Genomic DNA, 14,206 nt, shown 5'->3' on the forward strand with positions numbered 1-14,206 from the left:
TATCTAGGATTGTTATATATAACGTATCTAGTATGTTATTTTAGAGAATATATAAATAATTTGGGGAGGGGCAAGCTTGGAATCCCTCCTATGACAATGCTGTCCGTGATTCTACATTATTTCAGTTCATTGATAAACGTGATTGCAGTTACCTACAATGACCTTTGGGTGGCAGTATAGCCTGCAGCCTGTTGATGTAAAGCTTCTGGTGTGTGTCTAGGTATTGTCATATAACACAGTTTAACCCTTTGTGGGGTGACTGTGACGTTACTGAGGATAACACAGGAGCCTATTGATAGTGAGAATACTCATCGAGGTCTCCAGCAATCACGCTCATCGGACTGTAAATGACCATGTAGTATATTTAACCTGAAAGAAGATTGTGTTCTACAAATCACTGGATTAAACTAGCTGTTTCCCACAATATACACTCAGCGGCCACTAGCTACAGCTGCTCGTGCATGAAAATATCTAATCAATGATGAGGCTGCAAATTGATGCATAAGAGCAAGCGGTCATGGTCAAGAGGTTTAGTTGTTGTTCAGACCTAAAAAACAGAATGGGGGAAAAATAGGATCTAAGCGTCTTTGACCGTGGAAGGATTGTTGGTGCCAGACCAGGTGGTTCGAATATCTCAGAAACTGCTGTTCTCCTGGGATTTTCATGCACAACAGTATCTAGAGTTTACAGAAGATAGAGAACAACACAAAATAATCCAGTGAGCGTCAGTTCTGTGGTCAAACACACCTTGTTAATGGGAGAGGTCAGAGGGAAATGACTGGACTGGTTCAAGCAGACAGGAAAGCGACAGTAATTCAACTAACCATGCGTTACAACAGTGATATGCAAAAGAACATATCTGAATCCAGAGCATGTCGGACCTTGAAGTCGGATAAGAACAGGAAGCTAAGGCTGCAGCTGGCACAGGCTCACCAAAACAGGACGGTTGTTGGAAAAATGTTGCCTGTTCTGACGAATCTCGATTTCTTCTGCCACATGCAGATGGTAGGGTCAGAATTTGGCATAAACAACATGAATCCGTGGATCCACCCTGCCTTTTGTTAACATTACAGGCTGGTGGAGGTGGTGTAATGGCACACATCAGGCCCCTTAATACATACTAAGTATTGTTTAAATGCCGCAGTCTAATGTTGCTGACCATGTGCGTCCCTTTATGGCCACATGATACCCATCTTCCAATGACTGCTTCCAGCAGGATAACGCGCCATGCCACATAGCACACGTCATCTCAAGCTGGTTCCACGCACATGACAATGAGGTCAGTGTACTCCATGGGCCTCCACAGCCACCAGGTCCCAATCTAATAGAGCATCTTTGGCATTTGGTGGAACGAGAGGTGACATATCTGCAGCAATTGTGTGATGTGATCATGTCACCATGGACCAGAATCTCAAAGGAATGTGTCCATCACCTTGATGGATCCATGCCACAAAGAATTCAGGATGTTCTAGGGGCAAAGGGGGTCCTACCCAGTACTAGAAAGGTGTAATTAATAAAATGACTACTGAGGCACATGGAATTCCATGTGCCTCACACTATTGGTCATTCATAATAGGGGGGCTGGGTAGAGGGTTGAGTCTATCTTTATACCTCCCAATTGTCACAACTTTAGTTGGATGATCCAGATACAAATAGTTAAAGGGGTGTGGTTGCAGGGAAATGAGTGGGGCGTCACCAGAAAGTGGCTGTGGTTTGGTGACAAAATGGGGTGATTGGAGTGAATTAGGGCGTGGAGAGTGAGCAGAGCCTTCCACTTATACTGGATATTTGAAGGTCCTCATATTTCAGGGTCACTATGACATGAATAGTTCTCACACACTACACTCAGCAGATGCTCTCACCCATGACCATGGAGGATTATGGGTAATGGTAGCAGCACAGCTGGAAAGCACAGGATGGCATATGGTAGGCAGAAAGCTGGTATACAACAGACACAGCTTGGCTGAGAGTTGGCACATCAGTCTCACTCATGCTTTTCTTCAGAGGGGAGGTGACCTCGGTAAGTGGTCGCGGTACGTGTAGGCAGGTTGTGTCTATATAATACACTCGACTTAGCTTGCGGTCTTTTTCCAGGTCGGAGGAGAGAGAATCATCGGGAGAAAAGACGCTGAGGGTGGTTGGGAAATCAGCCTGATGGAGGGGGAAAAACGTCAAATCAGACAACAGGAAAAAAAGGAGGAATAGATAAATGATGGAGCACAGGTAGAAGACGATGGATGTCTACAGGATGGAGCACAGGTAGAAGACGATGGATGTCTACAGGATGGAGCACAGGTAGAAGGCGATGGATGTCTACATGATGGAGCACAGGTAGTAGACGATGGATGTCTACAGGATGGAGCACAGGTAGAAGGCGATGGATGTCTACAGGATGGAGCACAGGTAGAAGGCGATGGATGTCTACAGGATGGAGCACAGGTAGAAGGCGATGGATGTCTACATGATGGAGCACAGGTAGTAGACGATGGATGTCTACATGATGGAGCACAGGTAGAAGACGATGGATGTCTACAGGATGGAGCACAGGTAGAAGACGATGGATGTCTACAGGATGGAGCACAGGTAGAAGACGATGGATGTCTACAGGATGGAGCACAGGTAGAAGACGATGGATGTCTACAGGATGGAGGACAGGTAGAAGGCGATGGATGTCTACAGGATGGAGGACAGGTAGAAGGCGATGGATGTCTACAGGATGGAGGACAGGTAGAAGGCGATGGATGTCTACAGGATGTAGCACAGGTAGAAGGCGATGGATGTCTACATGATGGAGCACTGGTTGAAGACGATGGATGTCTACATGATGGAGCACAGGTAGAAGACTATGGATGTCAACATGATGGAGCACAGGTAGAAGACGATGGATGTCTACATGATGGAGCACAGGTAGAAGGCGATGGATGTCTACAGGATGGAGCACAGTTAGAAGGCGATGGATGTCTACAGGATGGAGCACAGGTAGAAGGCGATTGATGTCTACATGATGGAGCACAGGTAAAAGACGATGGATGTCTACATAATGGAGCACAGGTAGAAGACGATGGAAGTCTACATGATGGAGCACAGGTAGAAGCCGATGGAAGTCTACATGATGGAGTACAGGTACAATATAATGGATGTCTACATGATGGAGCACAGGTAGACGATGGTGGACACATACATAATGGAGCACAGGTAGACAATGGTGGACACATACATGATGGAGCACAGGTAGACGATGGTGGACACATACATGATGGAGTACAGATAGACGATGGTGGACACATACATGATGGAGCACAGGTAGACGATGGTGGACACATACATGATGGAGCACAGGTAGACGATGGTGGACACATACATGATGGAGCACAGGTAGACGATGGTGGACACATACATGATGGAGCACAGGTAGACGATGGTGGACACATACATGATGGAGCACAGGTAGACGATGGTGGACACATACATGATGGAGCACAGGTAGACGATGCTGGACACATAGATGATGGAGCACAGGTAGACGACGGTGGACACATACATGATGGAGCACAGGTAGACGATGGTGGACACATACATGACGGAGCACAGGTAGAAGATGATGGAAGTCTACATGATGGAGCACAGGTAGATGATGGAGAACACATACATGACGGTGCACAGGTATATGATGGTAGACACATACATGATAGTGGACATACATGATAGAGGACGGCATGTGAGCTTGTTTCTTCCTACACATGAGGTGGATATTTAGGAGCATTTGCGTGTACTGTCATGCACTGCATATAAATTACTTTATTGCATGAGAGACAGAGATAGTGGGAAGGACAGAGAAATGCAGGTAAAAAGGACATCTATAAAGAAGGGAAAAAATAGTAGTAGGAAGAAGGATGCGAGAGATGGACGCAGAGCTTAGGGTGAAATATGAATTAGAGGAGAAGATACCTTGGGACAATCTTCACCAGCATAACCAGCACGGACTGAATATGATCCAATATCAAATACAAGAGCCCCAACCTCATCTAGGAAAAGAGAGAGAGAGAGAGAGAGAGAGGGAGTTAGATGTGATATTGTGAGGAGAGGCACCCATAGAATTTAGACATACAATCATAACAAATAGATAGAAAATTGAAAATCATATAAGTGTGAGTATAGGGAGATGGATGAGGTGTAGTAAGGACAGGTATAAGATGTAGTGATGACAGGTATAAGATGAGTATAAATGAATAGCAACACAGCATAAGGCATAACCAAATAACAAATCAGCTGGGGACAGGTAGAAGGTGTAGTGGGGACAGGTATAAGGTGCAGCGGGGACAGGTAGAAGGTGCAGTGGGGACAGGTAGAAGGTGCAGTGGGGACAGGTAGAAGGTGCAGTGGGGACAGGTAGAAGGTGCAGTGAAGACAGGTAGAAGGTGCAGTGAAGACAGGTAGAAGGTGCAGTGAAGACAGGTAGAAGGTGCAGTGAAGACAGGCAGAAGGTGCAGTGAAGACAGGCAGAAGGTGCAGTGAAGACAGGCAGAAGGTGCAGTGAAGACAGGCAGAAGGTGCAGTGAAGACAGGTAGAAGGTGCAGTGAAGACAGGTAGAAGGTGCAGTGAAGACAGGTAGAAGGTGCAGTGAAGACAGGTAGAAGGTGCAGTGAAGACAGGTAGAAGGTGCAGTGAAGACAGGTAGAAGGTGCAGTGAAGACAAGTAGAAGGTGCAGTGAAGACAGGTAGAAGGTGCAGTGAAGACAGGTATAAGGCACCCATAGAATTTAGACATACAATCATAACAAATATATAGAAAATTGAAAATCATATAAGTGTGAGTATAGGGAGATGGATGAGGTGTAGTAAGGACAGGTATAAGATGTAGTGATGACAGGTATAAGATGAGTATAAATGAATAGCAACACAGCATAAGGCATAACCAAATAACAAATCAGCTGGGGACAGGTAGAAGGTGTAGTGGGGACAGGTATAAGATGTAGTGGGGACAGGTATAAGGTGCAGTGGGGACAGGTAGAAGGTGCAGTGGGGACAGGTAGAAGGTGCAGTGAAGACAGGTAGAAGGTGCAGTGAAGACAGGTAGAAGGTGCAGTGAAGACAGGTAGAAGGTGCAGTGAAGACAGGTAGAAGGTGCAGTGAAGACAGGTAGAAGGTGCAGTGAAGACAGGTAGAAGGTGCAGTGAAGACAGGTAGAAGGTGCAGTGAAGACAGGTAGAAGGTGCAGTGAAGACAGGTAGAAGGTGCAGTGAAGACAGGTAGAAGGTGCAGTGAAGACAGGTAGAAGGTGCAGTGAAGACAGGTAGAAGGTGCAGTGAAGACAGGTAGAAGGTGCAGTGAAGACAGGTAGAAGGTGCAGTGAAGACAGGTAGAAGGTGCAGTGAAGACAGGTAGAAGGTGCAGTGAAGACAGGTAGAAGGTGCAGCGAAGACAGGTATAAGGTGCAGCGAAGACAGGTATAAGGTGCAGCGAAGACAGGTATAAGGTGCAGTGAAGACAGGTATAAGGTGCAGTGAAGACAGGTATAAGATGTAGTGGGACAGGTATAAGGTACAGAAAGGACAAGTATAAGATGTAGTGGGGACAGGTATAAGGTGTAGTGGGGACAGGTATAAGGTGTAGTGGGGACAGGTATAAGGTGTAGTGGGGACAGGTATAAGGTGTAGTGGGGACAGGTATAAGGTGTAGTGGGGACAGGTATAAGGTGTAGTGGGGACAGGTATAAGGTGCAGAGAGGACAGGTATAAGGTGTAGTGGGGACAGGTATAAGATGCAGTGGGGACTGGTAGAAGGTGTAGTGGGGACAGGTAGAAGGTGTAGTGGGGACAGGTAGAAGGTGCAGAGAGGACAGGTAGAAGATGCAGTGAAGACAGGTAGAAGATGCAGTGGGGACAGGTAGAAGGTGTAGTGGGGACAGGTAGAAGGTGCAGAGAGGACAGGTAGAAGATGTAGTGAGGACAGAGATAAGGTGTAGTGAGGACAGAGATAAGGTATAGGGGGGACAGGTATAAGGTGTAGTGGGGATAGGCATAAGGTGCAGAGAGGACAGGTATAAGGTGCAGAGGGGGCAAGTATAAGATGTAGTGGGGACAGGTATAAGGTGCAGTGGGAACAGGTAGAAGATGTAGTGAGGACAGAGATAAGGTGTAGTGAGGACAGAGATAAGGTGTAGTGAGGACAGAGATAAGGTGTAGTGAGGACAGAGATAAGGTGTAGTGAGGACAGAGATAAGGTATAGGGGGGACAGGTATAAGGTGTAGTGGGGATAGGCATAAGGTGCAGAGAGGACAGGTATAAGGTGCAGAGGGGGCAAGTATAAGATGTAGTGGGGACAGGTATAAGGTGCAGTGGGAACAGGTAGAAGATGTAGTGAGGACAGAGATAAGGTGTAGTGAGGACAGAGATAAGGTGTAGTGAGGACAGAGATAAGGTGTAGTGAGGACAGAAATAAGGTGTAGGGGGGACAGGTATAAGGTGTAGTGGGGACAGGTAGAAGGTGTAGTGGGGACAGGTAGAAGGTGTAGTGGGGACAGGTAGAAGGTGTAGTGGGGACAGGTAGAAGGTGTAGTGGGGACAGGTAGAAGGTGTAGTGGGGACAGGTAGAAGGTGTAGTGGGGACAGGTATAAGATGTAGTGGGGACAGGTATAAGATGTAGTGGGGACAGGTAGAAGATGTAGTGGGGACAGGTAGAAGGTGTAGTGGGGACAGGTAGAAGGTGTAGTGGGGACAGGTATAAGATGTAGTGGGGACAGGTAGAAGGTGTAGTGGGGACAGGTATAAGATGTAGTGGAGACAGGTATAAGATGTAGTGGGGACAGGTAGAAGGTGTAGTGGGGACAGGTAGAAGGTGTAGTGGGGACAGGTATAAGATGTAGTGGGGACAGGTAGAAGGTGTAGTGGGGACAGGTATAAGATGTAGTGGGGACAGGTAGAAGGTGTAGTGGGGACAGGTATAAAATGTAGTGGGGACAGGTAGAAGGTGTAGGGACAGATATAAAATGTAGTGGGGACAGGTAGAAGGTGTAGGGACAGATATAAAATGTAGTGGGGACAGGTAGAAGGTGTAATGGGGACAGGTAGAAGGTGTAGTGAGGACAGGTAGAAGGTGTAGTGAGGACAGGTAGAAGGTGTAGTGAGGACAGGTAGAAGGTGTAGTGAGGACAGGTAGAAGGTGTAGTGAGGACAGGTAGAAGGTGTAGTGAGGACAGGTAGAAGGTGTAGTGTAGAAGATGCTGTGAGGACAGGTAGAAGGTGTAGTGTAGTAGATGCAGTGAGGACAGGTAGAAAGTGTAGTGAGGACAGGTAGAAGGTGTAGTGAGGACAGGTAGAAGGTGTAGTGAGGACAGGTAGAAGGTGTAGTGTAGTAGATGCAGTGAGGACAGGTGGAAAGTGTAGTGAGGACAGGTAGAAGGTGTATTGGAGACAGGTAGAAGGTGCAGAGGGACAGGTAGAAGGTGTAGTGTAGTCGATGCAGTGAGGACAGGTAGAAGGTGTAGTGTAGAAGATGCTGTGAGGACAGGTAGAAGGTGTAGTGAGGACAGGTAGAAGGTGTAGTGAGGACAGGTAGAAGGTGTAGTGTAGTAGATGCAGTGAGGACAGGTATAAGATGTAGTGGAGACAGGTATAAGATGTAGTGGGGACAGGTAGAAGGTGTAGTGGGGACAGGTAGAAGGTGTAGTGGGGACAGGTATAAGATGTAGTGGGGACAGGTAGAAGGTGTAGTGGGGACAGGTATAAGATGTAGTGGGGACAGGTAGAAGGTGTAGTGGGGACAGGTATAAGATGTAGTGGGGACAGGTATAAGATGTAGTGGGGACAGGTAGAAGGTGTAGTGGGGACAGGTATAAAATGTAGTGGGGACAGGTAGAAGGTGTAGGGACAGATATAAAATGTAGTGGGGACAGGTAGAAGGTGTAATGGGGACAGGTAGAAGGTGTAGTGAGGACAGGTAGAAGGTGTAGTGTAGAAGATGCTGTGAGGACAGGTAGAAGGTGTAGTGTAGTAGATGCAGTGAGGACAGGTAGAAAGTGTAGTGAGGACAGGTAGAAGGTGTAGTGAGGACAGGTAGAAGGTGTAGTGTAGTAGATGCAGTGAGGACAGGTGGAAAGTGTAGTGAGGACAGGTAGAAGGTGTATTGGAGACAGGTAGAAGGTGCAGAGGGACAGGTAGAAGGTGTAATGTAGTCGATGCAGTGAGGACAGGTAGAAGGTGTAGTGTAGAAGATGCTGTGAGGACAGGTAGAAGGTGTAGTGAGGACAGGTAGAAGGTGTAGTGAGGACAGGTAGAAGGTGTAGTGTAGTAGATGCAGTGAGGACAGGTGGAAAGTGTAGTGAGGACAGGTAGAAGGTGTATTGGAGACAGGTAGAAGGTGCAGAGGGACAGGTAGAAGGTGTAGTGTAGTCGATGCAGTGAGGACAGGTAGAAGGTGTAGTGTAGAAGATGTTGTGAGGACAGGTAGAAGGTGTAGTGTAGTAGGTGCAGGGAGGACAGGTCGAAGGTGTAGTGAGGACAGGTAGAAGGTGTAGTGAGGACAGGTAGAAGGTGTAGTGTAGAAGATGCTGTGAGGACAGGTAGAAGGTGTAGTGAGGACAGGTAGAAGGTGTAGTGAAGACAGGTAGAAGGTGTAGTGAGGACAGGTAGAAGGTGTAGTGTAGTAGATGCAGTGAGGACAGGTAGAAGGTGTAGTGAGGACAGGTAGAAGGTGTAGTATAGTAGATGCAGTGAGGACAGGTAGAAGGTGTAGTGTAGAAGATGCTGTGAGGACAGTTAAAAGGTGTAGTGTAGTAGATGCAGTGAGCACAGGTAAAGGATGCAGTGAGGACAGGTAGAAGGTGTAGTGAGGACAGGTAGAAGGTGTTGTGTAGTAGATGCAGTGAGGACAGGTAGAAGATGCAGTGAGGACAGGTAGAAGGTGTAGTGAGGACAGGTAGAAGGTGTAGTGAGGACAGGTAGAAGGTGTAGTGAGGACAGGTAGAAGGTGTAGTGAGGATAGGTAGAAGGTGTAGTGAGGATAGGTAGAAGGTGTAGTATAGTAGATGCAGTGAGGACAGGTAGAAGATGCAGTGAGGACAGATAGAAGGTGTAGTGTAGAAGATGCAGTGAGGACAGGTAGAAGATGCAGTGAGGACAGGTAGAAGGTGTAGTGAGGACAGGTAGAAGGTGTAGTGAGGACAGGTAGAAGGTGTAGTGAGGATAGGTAGAAGGTGTAGTGAGGATAGGTAGAAGGTGTAGTGAGGATAGGTAGAAGGTGTAGTGTTGTAGATGCAGTGAGGACAGGTAGAAGATGCAGTGAGGACAGGTAGAAGGTGTAGTGAGGACAGATAGAAGGTGTAGTGTTGTAGATGCAGTGAGGACAGGTAGAAGATGCAGCGAGGACAGGTAGAAGGTGTAGTGAGGACAGGTAGAAGGTGTAGTGTACTAGATGCAGTGAGGACAGGTAGAAGGTGTAGTGAGGACAGGTAGAAGGTGTAGTGGGGACAGTATAAAGTGGGGGGGGGGGTCAGTGGACTAGGTCAGCACTGTGCAGCAAGCAGGCAGATCAGGGGTAATAATGACGCAGTCTGTGCATGCAGAGGTGCAGGGAGAGCATGCAGAGGATGCAGTGCAGCATTTACCTCCCCCATACACTCCTCCACTCATCCTGTCTGGACACCTGGGGACACACAGCCCGTTACATGGGGTTATAACAGAGCTGCCCTTAACTGAGAGCACAAAGAGCCAGCAGGATATCATCCAATCACAGCACAGCATTCTCTCTCAGCTCAGTCCTAATTGGTTAAGGCTGACATCACTCAAAGGTGCATTTTGTCGGCTAAAATTTAGCAATAGAAAAAAAGAGAGAGGCTTTTAAAGGGGCGGAGGTCCAATATTGTTACAATGTCTCATATATACTAATAATAACCACATTGTATCATAATACACTGATAATAACCACATTGTATAATAATATACTAATAATAACCACATTGTATCAGAATACACTGATAATAACCACATTGTATCATAATACACTGATAATAACCACATTGTATAATAATATACTAATAATAACCACATTGTATCATAATATACTGATATTAACCACATTGTATAATAATATACTGATAATAACCACATTGTATAATAATATACTGATAATAACCACATTGTATCATAATATACTGATAATAACCACATTGTATCATAATACACTGATAACCACATTGTATAATAATATACTAATAATAACCACATTGTATCATAATAATACACTGATAATAACCACATTGTATCATAATACACTGATAATAACCACATTGTATAATAATATACTAATAATAACCACACCGTATAATGATACACTAATAATAACCGCATTGTATAATAATATACTAATAATAACCACATTGTATAATAATATACTGATAATAATCACATTGTATAATAATATACTGATATTAACCACATTGTATAATATAATACTGATAATAACCACATTGTATAATAATATACTGATATTAACCACATTGTATAATATAATACTGATAATAACCACATTGTATAATAATATACTGATATTAACCACATTGTATAATATAATACTGATAGTAACCACATTGTATAATAATATACTGATATTAACCACATTGTATAATAATATACTGATATTAACCACACTTTATAATAATATACTGATAATAACCACATTGTATAATAATATACTGATAACAACCACACTGTATAATAATATACTGATAATAACCACATTGTATAATAATATACTGATAATAACCACATTGTATAATAATACACTGATTATATCCACACTGTATAATAATATACTGATAATAACCACACTGTATAATAATATACTGATAATAACCACATTGTATAATAATATACTGATATTAACCACATTGTATAATAATACACTGATTATATCCACACTGTATAATAATATACTGATAATAACCACACTGTATAATAATATACTGATAATAACCACATTGTATAATATAATACTGATAATAACCACATTGTATAATAATATACTGATATTAACCACATTGTATAATATAATCCTGATAATAACCACATTGTATAATAATATACTGATATTAACCACATTGTATAATATAATACTGATAATAACCACATTGTATAATAATATACTGATAATAACCACATTGTATAATATAATACTGATAATAACCACATTGTATAATAATATACTGATATTAACCACATTGTATAATATAATACTGATAATAACCACATTGTATAATAATATACTGATATTAACCACATTGTATAATAATATACTGATATTAACCACACTTTATAATAATATACTGATAATAACCACATTGTATAATAATATACTGATAATAACCACATTGTATAATATAATACTGATAATAACCACATTGTATAATAATACACTGATATTAACCACATTGTATAATAATATACTGATATTAACCACACTTTATAATAATATACTGATAATAACCACATTGTATAATAATATACTGATAATAACCACATTGTATAATAATATACTGATAACAACCACACTGTATAATAATATACTGATAATAACCACATTGTATAATAATATACTGATAATAACCACATTGTATAATAATACACTGATTATATCCACACTGTATAATAATATACTGATAATAACCACACTGTATAATAATATACTGATAATAACCACATTGTATAATAATACACTGATTATATCCACACTGTATAATAAATACTGATAATAATCACATTGTATAATAATACACTGATAATAACCACATTGTATAATAATATACTGATTATATCCACACTGTATAATAATATACTGATAAAAACCACACTGTATAATAATATACTGATAATAACCCCACTTTATAATGATATACTGATAATAACCCCACTTTATAATAATATACTGATAATAACCACACTGTATAATAATATACTGATTATATCCACACTGTATAATAATATACTGATAAAAACCACACTGTATAATAATATACTGATAATAACCCCACTTTATAATGATATACTGATAATAACCCCACTTTATAATAATATACTGATAATAACCACACTGTATAATAATATACTGATAATAACCACACTTTATAATAATATACTGATAATAACCACGCTGTATAATAATATACTGATAATAACCACGCTGTATAATAATATACTGATAATAACCACACTGTATAATAATACACTGATAATAACCACGCTGTATAATAATATACTGATAATAACCACACTGTATAATAATATACTGATAATAACCACATGTATAATAATATACTGATAATAACCACATTGTATAATAATATACTGATAATAACCACACTGTATAATAATATACTGATAATAACCACATTGTATAATAATATACTGATAATAACCACACTGTATAATAATATACTGATAATAACCACATTGTATAATAATATACTGATTATATCCACATTGTATAATAATATACTGATTATATCCACACTGTATAATAATATACTGATAATAACCACACTGTATAATAATATACTGATAATCACCGCTGTAGTGAACGTAGAGGAATTACAGCTACTGAGTTTAACCAGTCACAGAACTGGGGGGAATAAGGCCTAATCATAACTGCAGTGTGAATACGGTTTATCAAATGAATCCATTGATATATTGAGCTACTAAGGTGTAAAATGTGAAGTCAGAGGGTCTGGTGTGTGTTACCTGATGCTTCTGCCACCTCTTTGTTATAAGATAACAGCATCACTTTCAGGGGAAGTTGGGCAGCTTCAGAGGCCCCTGGGGAGAGTTATATCCTGACATAGGAGAGTTTGTTGACACCTAATGAGACTTTGGACAGATGGGAGGGAGCAGTTCACAGCTTTTGGTCTTACACAAGGAGACCATGTATGGAATTGTTATATTCTGTATAGGCAAATATATTTCAGTTTCCAAAATACCACTTAAAATCAATAAAAGTAGTTATCTACCACATATTCATAAATAGCTTGATGAAGGGCAGCCCATACGTCAAATAAAGCATGCTGTTAACAGAGAAGTTGAGGAAATGAGTATAAGCTCAACTAATACACTGGACCTAGGCCTGTTTGGTATCAATAAATTGGTAAATTCATAGTGGATCTATTAATAATAAAATTGGGTGTGCGTGACACTCCACAGCAAAGTTAGGTCACATAGTGGAATTGGGTATTAAATCAGGGAATATGCAAATTGTGGTTATAAACAGTGTTACAGACCACAACCCCTGGAGGTGGGGAAATGTGTTCGAGTGTCTTAGAAAGATGAGACCAGTTACAAGAAATTGTCAGTTTTTTGGGGATCAATGTAACTGAAGGAAATGTCCATCTCTTCTGCCTGCCCCAGGCATACAGATTATTATACGTAAGTTATGCTCTGTACTTTTATCCCATTTGTTTTCATAACCATTTAATTGCATTTATATTTGTATGTAAAATATTTATTAATTGTTTTTTATCACCTGTAAGCATTGTACTTTTTGTATATTAAATCTAAAACATAATAAAGGCTGTCCTTATTGTTCTAAACAAATTCAATTCCTTGTCTAGAATAGATTGCTTGACCATGCTAAACCTTTCATTGCTGAGGTGTGAATTGTGGCTACATTTATATACCAAACTGAGTGTGCGCCTGCATGTACATTTGTGTCATAGAGCCTTGAGGGGTTAATGGTTAACCCTTTGATTGCTGGTGCCTTGCTAACTTGCGTGTCAGTGTGAGGCAGTATATTGGGGTCCTGTTGCCCGTATTCAATCGGTGATGGCAAACCAAAGTGGGTGTGGTTGTGTGAGCGCTGTTTGGGGGACAATCAGCAAATCTGTAACCTGTGCCATAGGTGAGAGGAAGATTGAGTGCTGAGATTGTGTGTAACCCCGTACAGTAAACACTTCCAAGTCACAAATGCACAAAGTGCAGGTTGTGACTGGTAAAGGCATTTAGAAGTTTTACTGACAAAATAGAGGTGATATGTTGTTTCACTGTGTGAATATAGGATAAGATATTAAATCAGGGAGTGACTAGAGGTGTCTGTCCCTGACAACCACGCTGCACTTTATAATCCTATACTGATAATCACCACTGTTAAGTAATATACTGATAATCACCACACTGTACTGTATAATGCTATTCTGGTTGTATTTATGTATTGGAAATGTATT

General features: G+C 41.6%; 2 protein-coding genes across 2 annotated transcripts in view; both read right to left on the reverse strand.

Moving 5' to 3' along the window:
- ACTL6B (actin like 6B) overlaps window positions 1-9,723 on the reverse strand; it is a 39,848-nt gene extending 30,125 nt beyond the window's left edge. Inside the window, exons 1-3 of the mRNA XM_075206166.1 lie at window positions 9,608-9,723; window positions 3,949-4,025; window positions 1,989-2,151 (exon numbers count right to left, since the gene is read on the reverse strand). Coding sequence (XP_075062267.1) covers window positions 1,989-2,151; window positions 3,949-4,025; window positions 9,608-9,632 — 265 coding nt within the window. The 5' untranslated portion in view covers window positions 9,633-9,723. The remainder of the gene's footprint in view (window positions 1-1,988; window positions 2,152-3,948; window positions 4,026-9,607) is intronic.
- TFR2 (transferrin receptor 2) overlaps window positions 1-14,206 on the reverse strand; it is a 156,374-nt gene that overhangs the window by 105,820 nt on the left and 36,348 nt on the right. The gene's annotated exons all lie outside the window — the stretch shown is intronic.

The sequence above is a fragment of the Mixophyes fleayi genome, chromosome 4, assembly GCF_038048845.1.
Source record: "Mixophyes fleayi isolate aMixFle1 chromosome 4, aMixFle1.hap1, whole genome shotgun sequence".
NCBI classification, from domain to species: Eukaryota; Metazoa; Chordata; class Amphibia; order Anura; family Limnodynastidae; genus Mixophyes; species Mixophyes fleayi.